The sequence below is a fragment of the Bos grunniens genome, chromosome 19 (assembly GCF_055505025.1).
Source record: "Bos grunniens cultivar Pamir isolate PY7600 chromosome 19, Bosgru_T2T1.0, whole genome shotgun sequence".
NCBI lineage: Eukaryota > Metazoa > Chordata > Mammalia > Artiodactyla > Bovidae > Bos > Bos grunniens.
Window position 1 is genome coordinate 25098129 of NC_141183.1, and position 15304 is coordinate 25113432.

At 40.9% G+C, this 15304-nt stretch overlaps 1 protein-coding gene across 5 annotated transcripts in view; it reads right to left on the reverse strand.

Annotated features, from left to right (window-relative positions):
* The window catches only part of SKAP1 (src kinase associated phosphoprotein 1), a 304655-nt gene that overhangs the window by 19049 nt on the left and 270302 nt on the right, over window positions 1-15304 (reverse strand). For all 5 annotated transcript variants that reach the window (XM_086358049.1, XM_086358052.1, XM_086358050.1 and 2 more), the window contains 2 exons: window positions 11685-11735; window positions 4376-4476 (listed from right to left, as the gene is read on the reverse strand). In XM_086358049.1, the coding sequence (XP_086214175.1) occupies window positions 4376-4476; window positions 11685-11735 (152 nt within the window). The remainder of the gene's footprint in view (window positions 1-4375; window positions 4477-11684; window positions 11736-15304) is intronic.

Below are 15304 nucleotides of genomic sequence, written 5' to 3' on the forward strand. Positions count from 1 at the left end.
GACTGTGTCTTTGGTTCCTGTTTCAGAGCTGGGATACATGGCTCTGGCCCCTCCTCAAAGAAGTCTGAGCTGTTGACCAATTTTGCCAGTGACGAATTCTCTCAGATCAGGAAAGGCACAGTGCATTTCCATGTAAAGTTTCTTCACCGGATGACCTTCTGTTCCCAAGTGAGGACCTTTTGAGCTTTCAAACATCTCTGTGAAGTGTTCTTGGCAGGACAGGATATCTTTTTTTCTCTCTCAATTCACTAATAATTTATTGAACTCCTAATATGGACACAACATTGACCTCAAAAATTTTACTTTGTTCTTAATGGAAAAGAGGGGAATATAATCATAGTTATCATCCTAGATGCTAGGCACTTCTTTACACAATTCTTTAATGTAAGTATCACAACATCCTTTAACCAATTTTTACAGATGAGGAAACTGAGGATTAGCAAGATGAAGTGACTTAGTTCAAGGTCACATAAATAAACCACCTGTTGACAACTTGCTTCTCTAAGGACAGGCGATGGGCATTTGGATACCCAACCAATCAACTTCTCTGAAAAAAAGTTTTTTAAAGGGTAAGTAGCTCTCTTTCTGGGATCATTCCTGCCCAAAAACTCTAGACCCTAACAGACTCTCTTGCCTGGAGGATTCTAGGATTCAGGGTTGGGTCATACTTGGGCAACTATTAAAAAATAGCAAGTGTGGTATATATATGTATACATATACACACACAAACACACACTGGGATACTACTCAGCCATAAAAAAGAATGAAATAATGCCATTTGCAGCAACATGGATGGACCTAGAGATTGTCAGAGACGTAAATCAGATAAAGACAAATATGATGTGATTTTTCAGGTTTAAAAATAATATGTATGAAAGTGAAAAATTGATATGTATGAAACAGAAATAAACTCTAGACACAGAAAGAAAACTTATGGCTACCAAAGGGGAAAGGGAGACGGAAGGATAAATTAGAAGTTTGGGATTAGCAGAAACATACTACTATATATAAAACAGATAAACAATAAAGTCCTACTGTATAGCACAGAGAACTGAGTTCAATGTCTTATAATGAGCTATACGGGAAAAGAATCAGAAGAAGAATATACATGCGTAAAACTGAATCACTTTGCTGTGCACTAGACACTAACACAACATTGTAAATCAACTACACTTCAAAAAAAAAAAACCAACCAAAAAAAAAAAAGAGAAGCAGAAGGAAGCACCAGGAGCCCAAGAATAGTTATGACTCCCCAATTCCCACCGCACTTCCTGTTCTCTACCTGCCACCCCCTGGCTCTCAGAATATTTCTCTCATCATACAAAGAGAGAGGGAAAAGCCAGATGTATTTATGAGGGTCCAAAACAAACGAACGTAGGAGTTTTTTGGTTTAACCTGAAAAAATAATTAAAGCTAAGACACATCTTTGTGTGGAATTTCTTCAGCAGATTTGCAATGTCAGCCTCACCATGTTTGTTTAGACCGGGAATGTCTGAGGTGGAAGGAACCTCAGAGGTCTAACACGACTCCCTCATTTTACAGGCAAGGAAACCGCTCCAGGTAAGCTGAGCTGTATCTTGTCTTGTCTCAGGGAAATAGACTTCTCCAGGTTCCTAAGAAGCAGGCTTTTCTTGCTTGACAAAGGTTCTACTGGTCAGAGAGAAAAGTAAAATGCAGATTTCTAGATATCATTTTTCTGGACTAACCTCAACTTGAGTCAATTCTGTTCCTACAGGTGTGAGAGGCAGGCTGCAGAGTATAACTGACTCCAATAAAGAAGGCAACTGGGGTTGCATGCATGCGTGCTAAGTCGCTTCAGTCATGTCCAACTCTTTCAGACCCTCTGAACTGTAGCCTGCCGGCTCCTCTGTCCATGGGATTCTCCAGGCAAGAATACTGGAGTGGGTTGCCATGCCCTCCTCTAGGGGATCTTCCTAAGCCAAGGATCGAAATCAGCGTCTCTTACATCACCTGCATTGGTAGGCAGGATCTTTACTACAAGGGCAACTGGGGCTAAAGTGAAATAAATTTAGGATCCATATGAGAGAAAATTCCTGAGATTAGGAGTAACTGAACATCTGAATAGACAGACAACTGATAATGGTAGTGGAATCTCCTTTTCTATCTGCCTGAATTGGTTCTTTTGTGCTTCTTAGAGGCAAGGGAATGGATTGGGTGGCCTTTTAAGGTTGCTTCCTGTCCAAGGACTCTTATTGAGTTAAATAATATAATAAAGGTAAATCCAATCTGAAATGCTCCCCAAGCCAACGTTAACTGGAATGAAATTTTATGAGGGAAACTTCAGTTAAGCTTCTAGCTTCTCATTTCTTTCCCTGACATGCAGAGGTTAGCAACGTGAAGAAGGGAGGCAACCGATGTAGCTTTTAGGGTAAGAAATGTGCTACTATCAAGGTAAGAGATGACAACAGACTCAGGACCTTCCAAAAGACAGAGAAAGAAGCTTGATAGAACCGACGCAGCAAGGTACTGCTCCTGAATTAAACTATTAGTAATGGAGGAGGGGAAGAGGGATGGGTTAAAAAAAAAAATCCAGATTTGGGAAGGTCTCTATGTTCTTTGGTATCTCAAAATTACAACAGCACTGGCAACCACAGACAGCTCTGTACTGCAGGGCAAGTCACCGCACAGCCCCTTCTAAATGGAGAAAAGGGACCCCCAGTGAGAAGCCATTAACAAAGGCAAAAGACATGCAAAACAAACAAAATAATCATGACCGAGAGAGAAGGCCAGCAGACAGTCTGGCTCTGTTCTCCCCTCCTCCTGCTGCAGGCACCTCAGACAATGTAAACAGTTAATTTGTTCACCTGCAGGCTCTGGGCAAACAGAGGCCTGGTCACACCTGAGTGGATAACTCGATTACCCCTGTAATGCCAGCGTGGTAATGTACACAAATTCTATTACACGGCAAACCTTGCTTTCGGGCATTTGAAATACCAATCAGGCCAATGTCCACTCCCTTCTTTGCTTTCAATTTATTCTTGGTGTATTGGAGCTGCGCCGGAATGGCACTAAGGTGGGTGCTGAACTCGAGTCTGGAAGAGATCACCTAAAGATTGTGGCCTCAGCAGGGGTTGCAGGCCTCCCGCTGTCTCAGAAAAGGCTGGATCTGAATTTGGCCCTAGTTCAAAGAGGACTTGTTGTAACTGCTGAAAGCTACCTTTGATCAGTCCTGGTCTTTTTTCTAACAAGCTCTGGGATATTTCAGAATGAGACAAACATCTGGCCAAGGTAATGACATTCACAGAATAAAGATATATGGCAAATGATGGGTTAATAACACAATGGGTTTTCAATTTTTCTTTATGGAGTTCACCTGAGTATGTGTGCTAAGTTTCTTCAGTCGTGTCTGACTCTTTGCGACCTTAAGGACTATAGCCCGCCAGGCTCCTCTGTCCGTGGGATTCTCTAGGCAAGAATACTGGAGTGGGTTGCCATGCCCTCCTCCAGATCTTCCCAATCCAGGGATCGAACCAGCGTCTCTTACATCTCCTTTACCACCAGCACCACCCTCGAAGCCCATGGAGTTCACATACTCAACAATTAAAGAGCAAATTGTGCCTCTTTCAAAAATGTATTTGTTGATATTGATTGTCTCATAGAGGGAGAACTTTTTAACAAGTTTTATTTTCAGGGACAGAAATTTATTTCCTTAGTCCACCTGTACAGAATATGAGCAGTCTTTCTCTACAAAGATGATGCTACTGATCCCTCAAAGAGTAACCCATGAGTTCTAAATCTTCGCACTGGTGATGGATCTCAAATAATCTATCTTTTTTTTTTGGCCCATTCTTTGGTATTCAACAACACCATTTGTGAGGTAGTTAGCTGTGGCTAGGGGCTAACTTTGTGACTGAGGAAGAGAATAAAGTTAGCCCTTGTGGGTTGGATTCACCATCTTGGCCTTACAGCACTAACTCAAATCGACTGACCTAACTAGCTCTGACTCCCTCCTGCATATGTCATTATATTACAGTTTTGTTTATCTGTAAATGAAATAAGGCAGCTGACCTAGCTAGAATATTTTCAAAAGTATTTTATTGTAGTAAATTATGTATACGGTAATGATGTTTTAAGCATCACATAGACCCTTTTAAAAAGATCAAATTTTGATTGGCATAGTTTTGGTATTGTGCCGACTTTATTGTATTTTTTAAATTTGGAAATTAGTTCCTGAATCTGAATTTTCAAATAAACTTTGACAATTTTAAAACAATGGAGATTTACTCTGTGTGTGAGGGGGCCATGTAATACACACATGAAAAGTATATGACATGGGATAATTCTGGCTGGGTGACTACATCATCAGGAGTGAGAAAATCAACTTTTGATCCAAGCCCCACACTCTAACCCTTACCTTGCTCAGAATTCGGATGAGGTCACCTCGTTGGAAGGACAGTTCATCTGACTGGTCACCATGGCAATCCCATAGGCCCTGGTAATAACTGGCATAGTCCACTGATCAAAGAGAGGAGAAATCAAAGTTAAAAGGACCCTGTCTTTTTCTACGGAGCCCACATTTTTGCTGCAAATGGAAACAAGGTTCTGATATTGCCCCTAGGAAACCTAAGATTCAAGGGATTCGGGATGAGATACAGCCAAACACTCAGGAAGAGCAAATGACTGTGGGAGAAGGAGGTTATTAACTAACATTAATGTTTACAGATCACCCTTAGTCAGATGCTATTCAATAATATGATAAATATATTCATTTATTAATAAAAGAAAATCAGGAAGGTAATTTTTCACTTGGCTTATAAGTAAGCAGCACAAAGAGATTTTCTGTCGGACTTTCTTCATACAGGGTACGTAAACTATCCAGTGCTCCTTTTTATTACGCACTGAAGGAATGAGCTGTCTCCAGCCTCTGCCTGTTTATAAGAAAGGCTGAGTCAGCCAGCACAGATCGGCAGTGCAGCCTTACAGGTTGGCCTCCTCTGTTACACAGGAACTTCATCCTGCACTTCCCACCCAGGTACTTACTATATGAGGTAATTACCAATAAATGTGGAAAAGAATAGCCCAGTTCTTAAGTGGAACCAAGGGGGTGTCTCATCCATTACAACTAAATTCTGGGTGGGCTGGCCCTTTTCCAGCATCTCATTTGTAGACCCTGAACATGTCTGCCAAGATTTATCTGTAAGCCCCCTGGGGAACAGAAACCAAAGTGATCTGCATTAAAAATGGAAGCAACTGAAGACGACAAACCAAGCTTTAGAAGCAGCTGGAGAGATTTACTGGGCTCCTCAGCAAGACTAGATGGCAGTGATGCTACAGGACAGTCATTGATTCTTAACAATGAAGAATTTGTATTGATCTTCTTCTACCCGGAAAGGTTAAACACTAGAGTACAAAGTGGGAGAGGATCTGGGGATGTGAATGGCAGGAGTACTAATGCCTCCTGGACCAGGGCTAATGTGGCCGTGCTCGCCATTCCTAGGGACACTGTGTATGAGAACTGTATGCAGAACACCCACAAAAGGTGACATTCCTGACGACAGGAGTTGGGAGTCCTGGTTCTAAGCAAACCTCAAGTGATTCGGGGGGGCACCTTATTTTGCCAGTTTCCACCTTTCCCTTCATTTGTCTTGACCCTCCAGTGAGAGCGATGGTGCTAATTGCTAAGGATGGGATAGGTGGAGAGAAGTGGGCAGTGCAGGGACAGAAGCTCTGCCTATATTTGCTTTTTTTCTCCTTGTTCCTAACTTGTGAGCAATTCAAAGAATAAAGGCACAGAAGAACAAGATCCTTATATGTCTCTGGGAAAGAACTTTAGTAGGAACCTTAAAGTGTACAAAACAGAGGAGAGAGAGCTAGTTAGTTAAGATTCAGATATTGCAAACAGAAGTGAAAATGTTAACCATATAGAAACTCAAGGATATTTTGTTTTCACAGAAAGTGTTTATATATTCAGTAGACAACAGAGGGCAGCAAATGAGATGACTGCACTGGAAACATTCTGCCACAGAGCTATGAACATGTTTGGGGAAAAAACCCATTGGGAAAAAATGCTAATTACTGAAAAGACAAGGCATATTTTGGCAGGGGTATCAGTGTATGAAACAACAGAAAAATATCAGTTCCTGAAAAGTGAAAGTAGTTTTCCCAGAGGATATAATGCATTTTCAGTTGTAATGGAGTTGATTATTCATGCCAAAATTTTGGCTAAGTTTAGGAACGAAAAGTACATTGACATCAATATGTTTCATGGATTTATATATGGTAAAGAAAATCATTTTATAAGGACAGATTTTTAAAAAACATCACTTGAGCTTTTCAAATAGTAAGACTTAGAAAGTTATCTTGGCCTTTTCTGGCCTAGCAGATGGTCACTGTGGGGTATGCCCCCCACGTGCCTGGATGAGGGCTAGCTCCTTGATATGATGGGTACCTTTTGAGTCTCTAAGTAGAAAGTGATTTGATATTGGATATATAAGACACCTGTGGAGAACACCAGGAGAAAGAGCTATTCTAAAAGTGCAGCAGGTCGTAGGGAATGCAAAAAGCTAGGAGGAAAACAAAAACCTTCCAAGAAAAACTAAAGGTAGAAAACACTTTCAGTTCTTCATAAGCTAAAGGCCCAAAGAAGATAGAACTCAGGAATCCAGGAGATCGCTTAGCCTAGTCCAAGAACTGGAATCATCAGAACCATAACAATGCTGCTTTGGAAAATAAGCAGAATGAAGGATAAAAATGGGGAGGAGGTTGGACTGGCAGTCTAAACAGAGGTATCCTGGTATTAATGAAATCAGAGTGGAGGAATGCCTTAACTGGACAAGACTGGACTCTATTGCAGACTCCCAGTTTAAAACAGGTGACTGGCATTTATGTGTATATGTGCACACAACTTCACTACATTCACTCTTCAGCCTTAAGAAAACATGCAAGACACTGGGAATTCTGCATGGGCCATACACACAGTCCCTACCCTTAGGGCTGCCATCCAGCAGGGGCGGCACCATGAAACAAAGTCACACAACTATTTATTTATTTATGATTGTGATATATCTGCAAACGAGAATCTGAGGGTGCTGTGTATAACAGGGAATCTAACATAGTCTGAGGGATCAGGGAAGCCTTCCCTGAAGCTTTAGTTATAAAACAAAAACCTGATCAAATCTTGATGAGGGGAAGAGGTAAGACCATGGAGGGCTTTCTTCCTGCAGCTTGGTCCCAGGAAGAGCTTGAAGGCTGCGAGTCTGCTGGGCCAGGCCAGCTTCTCCCTAGGCTTGCCCAGCACTCCTATGAACAGAGGATGCGTGAGACTCAGATGTCTTTAGACCAGTAAGGGATTGGGAGCCTGAGAGAGAGGATTGACTCTGGGAGGGTCTGAGGCTCCTTTAGGTTTACATTCCTTTGGCAGCAGTCTGAGATCAGAAACGGTGCAGCATTCTGACCATTTAATTAATTCAAAACATCCTCATTCTCATTTTGAGGACATTATTCCATCTAATTATTTTTTTCCAGTCTGTCCATTTGGAATGAAAAACAAAAGAATAAAGCTTAATGCCAGCATTTCTCAATGTCTCTCCAAAAAACGTAACTCTGCACTAAATAAAGCCTGGTAATTCAAAAGCAAAGCACTAATATATTCAGCATAAAACAGACAGAGGACCTAGAGCAATAATGACACCACTAATAACTAAAACAGTTATAACAATTAACAACAATTACAATGATAGAGAAGCTAATGGGGATGATCACAGCATTTAAATTGCGAGCAGAGCTGAGGAGGACTTTTACTAGAGGGAAAAAAAGGGGCAGCATCTTATTTTTTTTAATCCCACGTAAGAGAAGCTATGCCCCCAAGCAGGCAAAATGTCCTAGGAAGAACAGAAGCAGAGCAAGTTAAAAATATATTGTTTTTCTCTCTTTTCTGGGTACTTATTGCAAAGCATTTGTCATTCCACACCAGGTCTTTACAACCAGTGGTAGTGTCATTTCTCTAGTTCACGGAGGCCACGTTGGTGCTACTGTTGACAGAGTCGACATTCGAAAATGAGCCACCATGATGCGCGGAGTTCTAAGGTGAAAGCAGCGGACACAGTTCTGCCTGCCCCTCCTTAGGGACAACAGAGCTTGGCCATGCTCTTTCCAGAGTGCACATGTCACTTTGGGTTTCTGTTTGAGGGATATTGGGTAGCTCTAGAATTCAAGCTGTGACCAAGGAAAAGAGGCTAAGGGCAAGCCAGCATGTTGTTACATTTTCTTGACAAGCAAAAGGACTGTGCCAATGTGGCCCTGAGTATAATTACTTAATGGATTATGGAAATCAGAGACAAAAGGAGAAGACAGATAAAGCCAGTTCTTGCTAAAGCATGAGAAAAGGATAAAGAAGGCCAAAGCAGTGGCCCATTGGAAGGGACTTGAAATGTTCTCTGGACCAGGCCATAAAGGCCACTGCGTACATACAGTCCATTAAGCAGACTCAGTCTCATAACTTATTAGCTATTTCAGAAAGAAAGATATAGAAAAGTTTGCCAAGCTCTACTGACTATGATACCAGAACAGGAAAAGCCACTAAACAACACCATTGGCTTGTTTTCACAGCTTTTTAGTCTTTGAGTTTTGAAATTATTGGGCTTTTCTGGAGGCTCAGATGGTACAAAATCTGCCTGCAATGCAGGAGACCCAGGTTTGATTCCTGGTTCGGGAAGATGCCCTGGAGAAGGGAATAGCAACCCACTCTAGTATTCTTGCCTGGAGAATTCCATGGACAGAGCTTGGAGGGCTACAGTTCACAGGGTCACAAAGAGTCAGGCACAAGTGACTGACTAAGACTTTCAGTTTTGAAATTATTACAGTTCTTAATGTTATAAGCATGATCCTGAAGTCGGGCACATTCACAGATTCTAATTTTCATCTCATGTGTTTCTTTTATTGGGCCAAAATTATAGCTGGGTGATGATCCACTCATGTTTGGTCTTGGAAAACAGGTTTCAAAAAGTATTAACAAGAGCTGCAAATACCTCTGTGGATTCCGTTTCTTTTATGTAATAATTTACTCCATTGGCAGCGACTAAAGTGGAAAAAATACCTCAGAAGTGGAAAGCTCATCAGCAATCATTTTTCTGCAGAAATGACTGAACATGGTCTCCTCCTTGGCTGAGTTTGCCCGTAACTTCAGAGCAAAACAAGCTGTTTCAAGATATTCTTTGGTCAGAGGTTTGACATTTCTAAGGATGATTCATGCCTCCAGCCCTGCTTTTGATCTGACATGGCATAGCCAAGCAAATTGCCAGTGTTTTCATACAAACAGCAGAGAATTGAGTTTTACTTTTGGCTACCTGGACATGCCTTCTCATGATAGAGAATGGGGATAAGCTATCATCACCAAAGACATTGAGTATTAGACCGTTAGGCTGACGGGTTAGAATTTAGTGAAAATCTGAGGTGTTGAAGAGTCACTCATTAGAATAACCCTGTTACTAACAGTCAAGCTGTAAACCGAGCTCTTTATAGATTGAACAATCAATACTACAAGGCTGTGATAGATTTTTCTAGGTAACAGAATAAAATAAAAGAAATTACATCTTACAGGGTCATTAACACCCAATCAGGATAAACTGAATTCTTTTTTTCTCTCTCTTCCGATAAGATCTTAGTTGGGCTTTAAAAATGTTAGCAATTCCATCAGGGAAAAAGCACAGCATTCCAGGGAAAGGATCCCTGAAATAGTGAAGAAAAGCATGTGGATTTTAAAGGTAATCCTGGTAGCCATGGTATCCTTTAAGAGAAAATACTTTTCCCCCTCAAAGGGCATGTGACACCTGACTTGCCCAAGTGAACTAAACTTGTGTAGCTTGCCTATTATAGAAGAATTTACACTGTCCTGGAGCTCTTGCCTTTTATATGTCTACCCTTCCCTTGAACCTCTATATTTTATTGTTTTAAAGCTAAGTGATGACACTTGGATGTTACATATTTGTTGCCGTTTCTATGGCTCCTTTGTAGGAAAGGCATCATATAAATTCAATAAATAAATAAGTAAATACAATAATAATAAAAATTCTTGCCTCAGATTCTGCAGAGAGAGGGAAAAGTCCTCTTTTGCTTTTTAGTCCCTAAGTCACCAATCATTATAACTGGTGGGAAGTATAAACCATAGAAACGTATTTAGAGCTCACTGCCCTTTAACAACACCTATTTTGGAGGCAGAAAGCTTGAGGAACAAAGGTTTTTTTTTTTTTTTTTAAAGAAGTATTTGGATTATAGCTGTTGGAACAGTTAAGAGACAAATCTCACTCTTCAGACTGAACCTTAAAAAGAGGAGTGGAGGGAAGAAATGAGATGGGGGAGAAGTCTGAAACTGAATTTTAGGCTTTTGCCAGAAGGCTGCTGCTTCCTGAAGGGAGTTTAATATAAAGTTGACCATAAGAAGCTTCTAGTTACTCCACCCAAGCTGTCCACACAACATGTTCTTTCCTGTACCAGTGAGGGAAGTTGGTTGAGAAAAGGCGTATGTGGGATATGGTTTGGTAAAGAAACAGACTTTTGTTGTTGTTGTTGGAATTCTGTACAGCAAGAAGAACAGTAAAAAAAAAATTTCACAGTGAACTTAATCACAAGCGCTAACAGTCATGAGGTCCTTACTTGAAACTACCCTAACATTCCTGTCATACTTGCTTCACTTCTCTTTGGCTTTGGCTCATGACTTCTGATCCTGCCTATTTGCTGTTTTTTCTCTCATTTGGAGAAGCTGGGTCCTTCACTAAACCTGTTACATATTCACTTCCCATGGAGAATTCACCCAGGAAATGGGCTTTGCTGAATGGACTAGGAAGAGAAGAAAAGGCACAAGGAAAGGGAGAAAGAGGAGAATGGGAAAAGCTGGAGAGACTGGAGAAGCAGAAGGGGAAAAGGACAGAAAGAGAGAAAGAATCCCTAGGCTTAAGACTTCCGTAGAATCTCAAAGAAAAAGTCAGCCAGTATCTAAATCAGTCACTTCCAGGCTCTGCTGATGGCATGAATGTCCTTGAGGTGGCCTGTACATCATATATTCCTTTACAGACAATGATAGACTAGGACCTTGGTCGACTTAAGGGGGCTTTAGAGGGGCATCTGACCTTAGAAAGGATGGGCTGACTAACATACTGAAGCATGGTTAACAGTCTGGGATGAATAAGATGTAATTTTGTATTCAACAAACCTGTTACATATTCATTTCCAAATGTGCCTGGAATCAAACCAGGCCATCAGAAGTCAGCATCACCAAGCAATTCTATCCTTCACCCCACGCTCACTTTTCAGATCTGACACATTTCCATTCCCCTCTGAACTTGCAATCTCCGGGCCTCTCAGACAGGAGACATTTCCATTCTTTCCATTCTCAATCCTCTGATCTTTTAGAGATGAGGCAATTCTATTTTCACTGTACTGATTTAAGAAATACTGATAGGGAAAAATAAATATCTGGTTCGGCTTCTCACCCTCTTTAGGATAAATCTTAGCCGTTCTGGGAACATTAATTAAAGTGAGTGGGTGGCTACTTTTAAGGTTAAGCTATTTCCCTGTCCGGTCATCTTATTCGGGGCTGTTGAGGTCAACACACCAGTACCCTCTTAGTTAGCAAGTCCACTAAGGTCTGTAGTCAGAGAACGGTGCTGTCTCTGGTGGGAAGCCCAAATATCCTACCCAGCACCTGTACATTTTTGAAGCTCTCATACCTCCTTTTTGTTGAGTGCCACTCTCATCCTCTTCTAGATCATGCTCTTCATCTGTGGGGATAAACATGATCAGCATTAGCAATTAGTGATCAATAGTCTGTTATTTCACTGATGGGTCTTCTTTCTCTGAGCTCAACACACTCTCTTCTTTAAGGCAATAATTACTGTATTCTTTTTTAAGTTTATTTTTTATTTAAGGATAATTTCTTTACAGAATTTTCTTGTTTTCTGTCAAACCTCAACATGAATCTGCCATAGGTATACATATAGCCCTCCCTTTTGAACCTCCCTCTCATATCCCTCCCCTCTAGGTTGATACAGAGCTCCGTTGGAGTTTCCTGAGCCATACAGCAAATTCCCATTGGCTATCTATTTTACATATGATAATGTAAGTTTCCATGTTACTCTTCCCACCCTCTCTTCCCCTCTCCTCATGTCCAAAACTCTATTCTCTAAGTCTGTTTCTCCGTTGTTGCCCTGTAAATAAATTCTTCAGTACCATTTTTCTAGATTCCATATATATGCATTAGAATACGATATCTGTCTTTCTCTTTCTGACTTGCTTCACTCTGTATAATAGGTTATAGGTTCATCCACTTCATTATAACTGACTCAAATGCATTCCTTTTTACAGCTGAGTAATAGTCCATTGTGTATATGTACCACAACTTCTTTATCCATTCATCTGTCGATGGACATCTAAGTTGCTTCCATGTTCTAGCTATTGTAAATAGTCCTGCAATGAACAATGGGATACACGTGTCTTTTTCAATTTTGGTTTCCTCAGGGTATATGCCTCCATATTCTTTTTAAAAAAATCATTTCTCACCTTCAAAGTGGCCTTCTTTTCTTTCCCTCTTCATTCATTCATTCACAAACAGTCTTAAGTGCTTACTATATGCAAGACATTGCACTAGGAGCTGGAGATGTGGTGATGGACAAGACTGGCCAGGTTCCTGCCCTTGTGAAGCTTCCAATCCACTGAATTATTTAGGTGCCTATTATTTAGGATCCTAATCCTCTTTCTCAGACCCTATTTCTCCTTCCCTTTGAGAATTCTCTTCAAAATGTGTTATCTCCATGTAAGTATTCAGAGTTTGTATGTGTGAAGCTAAGCACATGTTTAAACCCTCTGTGATTAATTAATCCTTAATGTACCAAACTTTCTTCAATTGTTACAGAAGCTGGTCATATACACAATTTCATGTTCTTGGTACTTGGAGCTTGTAGTTATCTTTTTACTGTTGTTATTCAGCCTGCCTCATTCATGAGAGTGTGAGCTCCTGAGGGCAGTTGGAATGAATGGCGGGTACACAATGAATTCTAAGTCAATGCCATTGTCTCACTCCATCCAAGTGTTTATATAGTCAAAGTCACAACATGATTTCTTACCTTCATTAACCTGTTTCATCCCAGACTTTGTACTACCTGATAACATGAGAATTGGGTCCATCTCAAGAAAGCATGAGTACCAGAATCATATTAAGCTGTTTTATATGTGGGGTAAAATGCACAGAAATATACTTGCTAGTCTCCTTTTCATCACTACCACCCAATACACACACACAGAAACACACACACACACAAACATTCAGAGAATGAATGGGGCATAAAAAGCAACATTTTGAGGGCTGAATACTCAGTTTCTTCTGGCCATATATACTTTCCTTTCTCTTTGTGAATCTGAGGGCACTTACCTGTCTTGATCCCCATAGTTATACCTTTAAATGGAACTTTTGAGGTGATGGCCCAGGACAGCCTCCCCTTTAAATATAAGGTTTACAGGGCAACATGAGCTATAGTATGTCAGACTAGGAGAAGTAAACTCTAAGCTCATAACTATGAAGAAACAGCATAAGAGTATGTAACACACTGCTGCTGCTGCTGCTGCTGCTAAGTCGCTTCAGTCGTGTTCGACTCTGTGCGACCCCATAGATGGCAGCCCACTAGGCTCCTCTGTCCCTGGGATTCTCCAGGCAAGAATACTGGAGTGGGTTGCCATTTCCTTCTCCAATGCATGAAAGTGAAAAGTGAAAGTGAAGTTGCTCAGTCGTGTCGGACTCTTAGCGACCCCATGGACTGCAGCCTACCAGGCTCCTCCGTCCATGGGATTCTCCAGGCAAGAGTACTGGAGTGGGTTGCCACTGCCTTCTCCGATGTAACACACTACAGGACATTAAAGAATTACAATTAATTTCACATACAAAATGAAATAGTTCCCCTGCAAAAATTTAAATTAATATTGTTATTGGGATTGATACTTTGGGAAATAAGTCACATGTTACTAACATTTAAATAGGTATATAACATATATATATATAATATAAGCCTGCCCTCAAGGTTGTATGGGAGAAGGACTCAACTCTCCTAATCTCTGTGTGTGACCCTGCCGCAGAGAATTTCCTACTCACTGCCTGTAGTGCTCCCCCACCTCTCCATGAGGAATAAGGATGTGAGATAATGGAGGAGTGAGATCAAATATCGGAAATAGATCACACTGAAATAAATCACATTTAACATCATTCTTTGCACATTGTCTTCTTGTTATTACCTGCATTTCCTTCCTTTCTCTGCTATGATGCTTTTTCTTTTTGATGTGGGACCGATTTCACAGGATTGAAAACATTCAAAGAAGAGTTGGTATGTGCTCAGTTTTAGAGATACCCAATAATTTGGACAGAGGACAGCTCTTTTGCTGATATCAGACAACTTAATCACAAAGACCAGTAATTTGCTGTGCTTAGGCACTTTTGCAGAGAGGGTTTATTCTACCTCTGCTGTCTGTGCAGATGTCTCTTCCTCCCAATTCTAATCAATGTAAATTGGGTCAGATCTCCGCTGTGAATTACAAATTGGATCCGAAGTTGGAGGGTCACTGTGCCTGCTACTCCACCCCCTTCCCACCACCATTAGATGGGAAGCTACACCAAAGATCTTTTCTAAATAAATCAGACTTTATTGTAAAACTCGGCCACTGACGAGACATAACCTCATTAGCATTGATTTTAAAATAAATTATTGAAAGTGGCTTGCCTGCTCTTTGCATTGGTAAAATAGGAGAATGTAAATGTATTTGCAATGATAAAAATGAAAACTAAAACTTGATTCCTTTATCCTTTCTGGCAACATCACTTAAACCAGTCATGATACAAAAATGGAAAAAATAAAACTCTGCTTTATGCAGTTCAATTATAGAATAGATACTCTGATTTCCATTGGGCCTGTAGAGTCACCTAGAAAGAAAGCAGAATGTTGGCCACAGGTCTTACATATCATTCATCAACGTTACTAAGCGCTATGGTGGTGCATGTGAACCAGGATGCTCCAATCCCTATGTCTAAGGCTGTCCTCCCCAGGTGGTTAAAAGCAGGCTTCAGAGTAGGAGCCCAGCCACTGAAGTGAGAGGTTGGGCGCTGTGTCTCTGCGGTCTTTGAAGAAGTAAGTATGCGGACCATCACCTGGTGAAGGCAAGTGCCCTCCCTCCACAGCTAGATGTGTCCTCTCAGCATTGTCCCAGTTTCAGAGTAAAAAGTAAAAGTAAAGTGTCAGTCGCTCAGTTGTGTCTGATTCTTTGAGACCCCATGGACTGTAGCCTGCCACCCTTGCCGGGATTGTCCAGG